A 9,228-nucleotide genomic window follows, 5' to 3' on the forward strand; every position below is an offset into this window, starting at 1 on the left:
TCTACCCACCCATCCACCCACCCACCTATTCATCCATCCACCCATCCAACAAAAAATTCAGGAGTGCCTTCTAGGTGCTTGATATTGTAATAGGCACTGAATATACAGATATGAACAAAAATATGCAGATTATAGAGCTTATATTGTTATGGTAGAGACAGGGGATTAATAACATAAAAAAAAGATGAACACTTTTGAGTGCTTATTATGTGCCGGGTTCTGCTTTTAACATGATTTATTTCATTCTCACAATGACACTATAGGTGGACACCATTTTTATTTCTATATTTTTAGGTAAAGAAACAGGCTTTGTGATGTTGACTGACTTGCTCACCATAGGGAGAAAATAATGGACACAGGTCCGGCACCCAGGCAGCTGGCTTCCAGAGCCACCCTGTGGGTATTTCTCAACCTGCCATTCTCTCAGCCTTCAGTAGCTTTAAGATAAAGTTCAAAACCCCCAGCAACATGATCCTGTCCCTACTGAGTTTCATCTCCTGCTGCTGTCTTTCCATTCCAGCCTGGAGGCCTCTTGCTTGTTCCCCGAAACACCAAGTGGACTCCTGCCCCAGGACCTTTGCACATCTCTTTTCAGAACCTGGACCACTCTTCTGACCTCATCTTCTGCTTTTGCTTGGCTAAATCCTTCACACTCTGCATTTGGGCCGCATCTTTTTTTTTTTTTTTTTTTTGAGACAAGGTCTTGCTCTGTCACCCAGGCTGGAGTTCAGTGGTGTGATCACAGCTCATTGCAGTCTCAGTCTCCTAGGCTCAAACAATCCTGCAATCCTTCCACCTTAGCCTCCCGAGTAGCTGGAACTACAGATGCTTGTCACCATGTCCAGCTAATTTTTGTATTTTTCATAGAGGTGGGGTCTTGCTATGTGGCCCAAACTGGTCTTGAACTCCTGGCCTCAAGCAATCCTGCCTTGGCCTCCCAAAGTGCTGGAATTACAGGTGTGAACCTCTGCATCCTGCCTTAAGGCCTCATCTTAAATGTTGTTTGTTCTGGAAGGTCTAACCTGATCTCTCCAGGCTGGGTCAGGTCCCTCTAGTTTATATTCTCCCAACACACTGTAGCTCTTCTTCACAACACTTCTCACAACTCTAATTTTAAGTGTATCTGTGTGACAATGTGTTTGGCATCTGCCTTGGCCACTAGGCTATTCACTCTAGGGCAGAGGGCAGGGACCGAGTCGGTCTTGTTTGCCACAAGTTTCTGTAGCAGCAGTTTCTGTAGCAGGGGCTGGCCCGTGCTTGGTGCTCAATCAGTATTTGCTGAAGGAAGAATTAATTAGGACAAAATGCTGCCTGTGCTATGGAGACATCGTCTTCTCTACATAGAAGACCCCAGTGTCCAAACTGGGCCCTATGTCATCTGGACACCACCAGCTCTCTCATCCTGTCCCGGACCACATGTCCCCCACTCCAGCTATGCTGGCCTTCTTTATCTTTCTGAAAAGTGTCAAACTCCTTTGGTCTAAGAGACTTTTCATTTGCTGTTTGTGGTAGACACTGTTAGTTGCCATCCACTATCTATTTTTTCACTTGTAATTAGTAAAAATATAAATACAAAAGGATCTTCTCATTAGTAATAAGAATCCTGATTTTGGCTGGGTGAGGTGGCTCATGCCTGTAACCCCAACACTTCTGGAGGCTGAGGTGGGAAGATCACTTGAGCCAGGGGTTTGAGACCAGCCTGGGCAAGACAGGAAGGCCCTGTCTCTACAAACAATTTAAAAATTAGCCAGGCATGGTGGCATGTGCCTGTGGTCCCAGCTATTCCAGAGGCTGAGGTGGGAGGATCACTGGAGCCTAGGAAGTCGAGGGTGCAGTGAGCTGAGATCATGCCACTGCACTCCAGCCTGAGAAACAGAGTGAGACCCAGTCTCAATAAATAAATAAATTCAAAGATAGAAGGGGCCAGGCGGGGTGGCTCACACCTGTAATCCCAGCACTTTGGGAGCCCGAGGCGGACAGATCATCTGAGATCAGGAGTTCGAGACCAGCCTGGCCAACATGGTGAAACGCCGTCTCTACTAAAAATACAAAAATTAGCCAGGTGAGGTGGTGGGCACCTGTAGTCCCAGCTACTCGGGAGGCTGAGGCAGGAGAATCGCTTGAACTCGGGAGGTGGAGGTTGCAGTGAGCTGAGATTGTGCCACTGCATTCCAGCCTAGGTGACAGAGCGAGACTCCGCCTCAAATAAATAAATAAATAAATAAAAAATAAAAAATAAAAAATAAAAAGATAGAAGGATCCTGAAATCCTGGGCTCCTAACACTGTAGAGTACTCAGCCAGCTTTGGAATGCGTACAGCTCTTGTATATAAGAAAAAAGAATATATTTCTATCTGGTTTAAGCCATTGTTTTTTGTGTTATTTTTTGGTTGCTTGTTCTTTTATTTACGCAGTTGAATATAGCTGAACTGATTGACTCTTTCCTTGTACTGGTCATCCCCCAGCTCTGGGCATTTGGTTATCATTATTAGACTCTCATCTAGACTATTTAGAATACTGAGTTTAAATATCCCTTCCTGAGAGATGGACTCTGGGTCCACTATTCCAAGTATCCCCTGGCCACCACTGCCCACGCTGGGCTCTCTACCATATTCCTCTGTTTCTTCTACAACCGTGATCATTCTCTGAAATGACTGAATTAAGAATTTAAAGCCGGGTGTGGTGGCTCACACCTGTAATCCCAGTACTTTGGGAGGCTGAGGCGGGTGGATCACCTGAGCTCAGGAGTTCGAGACCAGCCTGGCCAACATGGTGAAACCCCATCTCTATTAAAAATACAAAAATTAGCCGGGCATGGTGGCATGTGCCTGTATTCTCAGCTAGTCGTGAGGCTGAGGCAGGAGAGTCACTTGAACCCGGCAGGTGGAGGTTGCAGTGAGCCGAGATTGCACCACTGTACTCCAGCCTGGGTGACAGAGTAAGACTCCATCTCAAAAAAAAAAAAAAAAAAAAAAAAAGAATTTAAGTGATTTGCTCACTTATTGATGGTCTGTTTCCTCCACCCATTGAATATAAACTCTTTGAAAACAGGGATCTTGTTTCTTTTGTTCACCGTTGAATCCACAACCTAGGCCTTTGACGATGGACACATGGGTGAATGAATGAAGAATGAATGGATCTTCTTACTGCTACATGTCCCATCTTCTCATTAGTCTATCAACTCTAGGAGAACACAGGGCCTCTGGTTTTCCTCTCTCTCTGCACCTTCCCCACAGACCCTTAGCTGGAACCCTCAGTGACAATACAAACTTACAAGGCTCAGCACTTTCAGTTGACAAAGGGCTTCCTGACGTGCTGTCTTGTGTAACCAGCTGCCCAACCACCCCTACTTTGCTCCCCGCTGGGAAGTGTGCTTCAAGCTGCTTCCTCGGTGTTTTCCTCCAGGCTTGGCCTCCTTCCCACCTTCCCCAGATAACAACGGTGCCACTTAAGGAGAGCGTATGTGTGTCAGAGCCGTTCTGAGCACCTTTCCTGTGCGAATTCACAACATCCTGGCATGAATCCTTGTGTGCACTGTGTATATTGCAGACACTATTAGCCACCTACCACTGACGCTGGGCAGCATCACTGGCCCCAGTTTATACACAAGGAGGAAACTGAGGCACAGGGAGGTCAAATAACCTGCTCAGAGCTACACGGGAAGCGGTAGAGGGAGGAATGACATCAGGCCAAGGCCCCTGATTCCAACCCCTGCCTCCTAGATGGTGATTTACTAACTATTTTCTCCATCCTGTATTTTGCAGGTGTCTCTCTTCCGAGCACACCTTCTAAAAGACCTGGAATCGCGGGGATCTGTGGTGATCTCTGGACTGGAAGCCACGGCCATGCACCTGGCTCGTTCTGTGATGTAGGAACAGCTGGGATAGTGAGGGGGACTGGCATGCCGCTAGCTGTGGCCTCCTCACCGTCTGATGCCTCGGGTGCTCTCCTCTCAGCTATGGGTGAGTAGAGCAGCCTGACAAAGCCCTGGCATTTCCTGGGCCTTAACCTGGATGGGGAGCAGATGCTCTCTGTTGGCCAACCCCATCCCTGTCTCCCCTAAGTGAGCCCTCCTGCTCCCCTCCTCCCTCCGTGCAGGGCTGGGTACAAAGGTTGGGACTTGACCAGAGCTTGCTCCTTCACTCCTGCAATCAACACACTCACATCTGAGAGGCCACCAAGTGTGGCCCTGAAGGGCAGAGGTGGTGGAGTCGTCCAGCCTGGCACTCCACTGTGGCTCTTCTGCCTGGGCTGTGTGACGCTGGGCAGGTTACTTAACCTCTGTAATCTCAGTTTCTGCTTTTGAGCAACACTGCTGATAAAACCATTTACCTTACAGGGATGCTGTGAAGAGTAAAGGAGCTATTCCATGAAAACGGTGGCAACACTGGCAGAGTGAGTGCTCCATAAACATTAGCTACTGCCAGGACTGCACTTAGCACATGGTCTGCATTAGCACCACAGCCACGAGCACGACAGGAAGTCTGTCCCAAAGAATGGATGGGAAAGCTACCAGGGACAGGGGAAGACACAGAGGAACCCAAGGCTCCCAAGCAAAACTGAGAGCAACTCATGACAAATACCACCATTTATAAATCTCCCAATAATCCAGGAAAGCAGAAGTATTTGTATTCTCCGTTTCATAGATTTATTTATTTTTTGAGATGGAGTTTTGCTCTTGTTGCCCAGGCTAGAGTGCAACCTCCGCCTTTTGGTTTCAAGCAATTCTCCTGCCTCAGCCTCCCAAGTAGCTGGGATTACAGGTGCCTGCCACCACACCCAGCTAATTTTTTTGTATTTTTAGTAGAGACGGGGTTTCACCATGTTGTTCAGGCTGGTCTCGAACTGCTGACCTCGTGATCCACCCACCCTGGCCTCCCAAAGTGCTGGGATTACAGGTGTGAGCCACTATGCCCAGCCCTCATTTCATAGATTTAAAGACTGAGGCTCATTAAGATGACCGTATGTATGTTGCCTAAGGCCACATAGCTAGAAAGTTGTAGAGCTGGGACTGGAAACATGTTCTGTCCCGTTTGAGAACCGGGACTCTATTCTTTCTAGGAATGGAGGGGGGCGACCCTAGAAGCTTTTGGGGCCAATGTGTACATTGCAGACACTCTTAGCCACCTACTCAAACCCTGCCCTTATGGGCCAGTGGTTGGTTCCAGGCACTGTGGCAACCAGGAAGACTCCCAGATGTCTCCTGGAGAGGGTGCAGTATTACTCCCAGTTAAAAACCTCTGTTCTAGAGAACTCCAGAATTCTCTAGACTACGGCTGAGCCAGCCTCGCCTCCAGTGCCTTCAGACTTCTTGTTTGGGGCAATGAGCAAATGTACCTAGTACCTGAAGCCAGGGTGGTCTCTCCTTGGCTGCACTTAGAATTACTCAGGGATCTTTATGACTCCTGATGTCCAGGCTGCAGCGATACCGAGACCATCAGAAACGGAAACTCCTTGGGTGGTTCCAGTGAGAGCCAAGTGTGAGAACCCGTGACTTCCAGGGCTTCTTCAACTTTAATGCCTCCACGGTCACCTGGCGGGCTTGTTAAAAATGTAGATTCTGGGCCAGGCAGGTGCTGCATGCCTCTAATCCCAGCTACCTGGGAGGCTGAGGTGGGAGGATCACTTGAGGCCAGAAGTAATTTGAGACCAGCCTGGGCAGCATAGCAAGACCTTGTCTCAAAAATAAAAAAAAAATTTTTCAGAGCGGATTCTGAGTCAGTTGCCCAGGATGAGGCCTGACACCCTGCACTTCTCTCTTTTTTTTTTTTTTTTTTTTGAGACAGGGTCTCGCTTTGTCGCCCAGGCTGGGGTACAGTGGTGTAATCTCGGGTCACTGCAGACTCTGCCTCCTGGTGACCCTGCACTTCTAACCAGCTCCAGGGGGATGCTGATGTGGTTGGTCTGAGGACAACAATCTGAGCTGCAAAGACGCAAGGCACAGGTCCTCCCCCATTCCAAGGGGGATTCTGGAATTCCAGAATCCAAGCGGGGATTCCAGGGCTGTGAAAACACAGATTCTGGGCCCGAGTTTCAGATTTGCTAGGCCTGAGGTAGGGCCAGAGACTCTGCATTTCCAACATATCCCCAGGTGATGCTGATGCTGCTGCTTGGAGGACCACCCGTGACAGCCTCTGGCTGTGGGTAAGAGAATTCCGCCCCCATGCCCACCCCGCACCATTTGTGGCCTGAAGGATCTTGGACCAGATGCAGCCTCCATCCCTCAGCTTTCCCACCCCCAAAGTGAAGGTGACAAAGTACCAGTGCTGTATTCCGAAGGGTGTCGTCAGGGTTGCATTAAGTGGGCTGGTACTGATTGTGAACCTCTCTGCTTGGCGCTTGGCACAGCAGGGACACAGAATTGACAGCATCCATCCCGACGAGCTTCCCTTCCTCGGAGGCCCGAGGCTCACGGTACTCACCGCCGACGTTGTTCTTGTAGGTATTGTACATCTCCTTCACCCGCCGGTAGCGGAAGGCCAGCTTCCTCATCCAGTCCACGCCGCCGTGCACGCCAGAGCCCAGGCACAGGTTGGTTCCTGGGGCTGAACTGTGGAAGCCGTCAGCGGAGAAGTTGTACGTGCTGCAGAGAGAGGAGGGGACGGACGGTGTCAGTGCAGGGGGGTGCAGGGCGCCTTCACTGGGAGACCGCAGGCTCTGAGGGACCCACGGGTGGGCTTTCAGGTGCCCATGAGCCCCTCGAAATGCACAGGGTGCTGCGAGTGTACATTTGGGGGGCAGCAGGACCACAGCTTTCATTAGCTTCCCCAAGAAAAGTGGTGTCTTTTTCTCTTACCCGATCCACATCCGTTTGCCTTTTTCTGTTTATTTTTTAATTTTTATTTTTTTGAGACAGGGTCTTGCTCTGTTGCCCAGGTTGGAGTGCAGTGGTATTATCACAGCTCATTGCAGCCGCAACATCCCAGCTCAAGGGATCCTCCTACTCAGCCTTCTGAGGAGCTGGGACCGCAGGCGTGCACCACCACAGTTGGCTAACTTATTTTTATTTTTTGGAGAGATGGAGTCTCTCTATGTTGCCTGGGCTGGTCTTGAACTCCTGGGCTCAAGGAATCCTCCTGCCTTGGCTTCCTAAAGTACTGGGATTATAGGCATGCACCACCGCGCCTGGCCCCTTGTTTTGACTTTTAGAAAATTATTATTATTTTTTTATTTTGCGATGGAGTCTTGCTCTGTTGCCCAGGTTGGAGTGCAAAGGCATGATCTTGGCTCACTGCAACCTCCACCTCCCAGGTTCAAGTGATTCTCCTGCTTCAGCCTCCCCTTCCCAAGTAGGTGGGATTACAGGTGCCCTCCACCACATCCAGGTAATTTTTTTGTATTTTTAGTAGAGACAGGATTTCACCATGTTGTCCAGGCTGATCTCGCACTCCTGACCTCAAGTGATCCACCCGCCTCGGGCTCCCAAAGTGCTGGGATTATAGGTGTGAGTCACTGTGCCCAGCCATGGATTTATTCTTGAAAAAGTGAACACTGACCATTAACTCAGACGCTACCATGGGGAGATGTCTAGATGTTAAGAGATGGAGGCCCTTGGGGAGGGCAGGAACCAGTGACCAGGATGGACAAGGGATCTGTTAAGAGCTTGGGTTCCAGAGCCAGGCTGCCCGGATTTGAATCCTGCCCTCCCTGCTGACCAGCCATGTGAGTTTGGGCCGACTGCTTAATCTGTCTATGCCTCACATTCCCCAGCTGTGAAATGAGGATGAAGATAAAACCATCTCTCTCATCTCTCCTAGGGTTACTGTGCACATGCAATGAGTTATCCCATGTAATGCATTTGGAATAGAGCATGGCACAAAACGAGGCATCTCTGAAGGCTGGTTCTTACTGCTAACTGAAAAAGAAAAAAACAAAACAAGAGGCATTTCATGCTTGGGACCTAGGATCTAGTAGGCACTCCCTAAATGTTTCTTGAATGAATAAGTGGAGAATTTGGTGTCTAAAGAAGAAAACACCCTTGGGCTGAGAATTCTCAAAGTGAGGTACCAAACAGCTCAGCATGAGACGGGGTTCAGAGGACTATTGCTCTGAATTCCAAGCCAGCTAGCTACACGGGAAATTTTATAGAAACACAACGATGCTGCTCATTGCCTTGAAAGGAAGACTGCTTCCCAACGATGACTTCATGGAAAGGACCAATTAACCTTGATCTGGGGTTTATTTATTCCATCAGTTGAGAAGTCCTGGTGGGGCTGGAGCTTTGCTCCTCGCCAGTCCTGACTGCAGAAGGGATTTTCCGAATGGCTGATTAAAATGAAGCCGGCATCTGCCCGCCGATCACTTCCGATTGTGCCGGGCTTTGAAAGGACTTACAGGGCTCGGGAACAGAAACTTTGATTTCTGTTTTTGCAATAAGTTGGGAGAGACACCTTGGAAGCAGGTACTAAATAAAGTTACAACAACTGGTCCCATAACCAAAACATTATTTTGTCTAATAATATATCTGATGAGCCTAAAGCTCAATGTGGTAATTTTGGATGAGCACAGATTAACTATGGTTCCGTTTTTATAAACTTTTCCCAGGGGCAGGCTTGGAACATTCCAGCCCACATTCCTCTGGAAGTTGTCTCTTTTTTTTTTTTTGAGACGAGTCTCGCTCTGTCCCCCAGGCTGGAGTGCAGTGGCCGGATCTCAGCTCACTACAACCTCTGACTCCTGGGTTCAAGCGATTCTCCTGCCTCAGCCTCCTGAGTAGCTGGGATCACAGGTGCTCGCCACCATGCCCGGCTAACTTTTGTATTTTTAGTAGAGATGGGGTTTCACCATGTTGGCCAGGCTGGTCTCGAACTCCTGACCTCAGGTGATCCGTGTGCCTCGGCCTCCCAAAGTGCTGGGATTACAGGTGTGAGCCACTGTGCCCGGCCTGAAGCTGTCTCATATTGAGCAATGGGTTACCTGATTCCTGGAAGCCATGTCCTGGGAGTGTTTTCCCTAGAAACCAGACACACCACTTATTCATTTGAGAACTGTTTTTTAAGTATTAGCTGTATCAATGGTTATATTAAAAATATATGCATGCTGGTCAGGTGTGGTGGCTCATGACTGTAACCCCAGAACTTTGGGAGGCTGAGGCGGGTAGATCACTTGAGGTTAGGGGTTCCAGACCAGCCTGGCCAACATGGTGAAACCTTGTCTCTACTAAAAATACAAAATAATTAGCTGGGTGTGGTGGTGCACGCCTGTAGTCCCAGCTACTTAGGAGGCTGAG

General features: G+C 49.0%; 1 protein-coding gene across 1 annotated transcript in view; it reads right to left on the reverse strand.

Moving 5' to 3' along the window:
- The window catches only part of EYA2 (EYA transcriptional coactivator and phosphatase 2), a 229,198-nt gene that overhangs the window by 9,871 nt on the left and 210,099 nt on the right, over positions 1-9,228 (reverse strand). The window contains exon 12 of the mRNA XM_011983749.1: positions 6,422-6,582. Within this exon, the coding sequence (XP_011839139.1) occupies positions 6,422-6,582 (161 nt within the window). The remainder of the gene's footprint in view (positions 1-6,421; positions 6,583-9,228) is intronic.

Source organism: Mandrillus leucophaeus, unplaced genomic scaffold, assembly GCF_000951045.1.
Source record: "Mandrillus leucophaeus isolate KB7577 unplaced genomic scaffold, Mleu.le_1.0 Scaffold255, whole genome shotgun sequence".
Lineage (NCBI taxonomy): Eukaryota > Metazoa > Chordata > Mammalia > Primates > Cercopithecidae > Mandrillus > Mandrillus leucophaeus.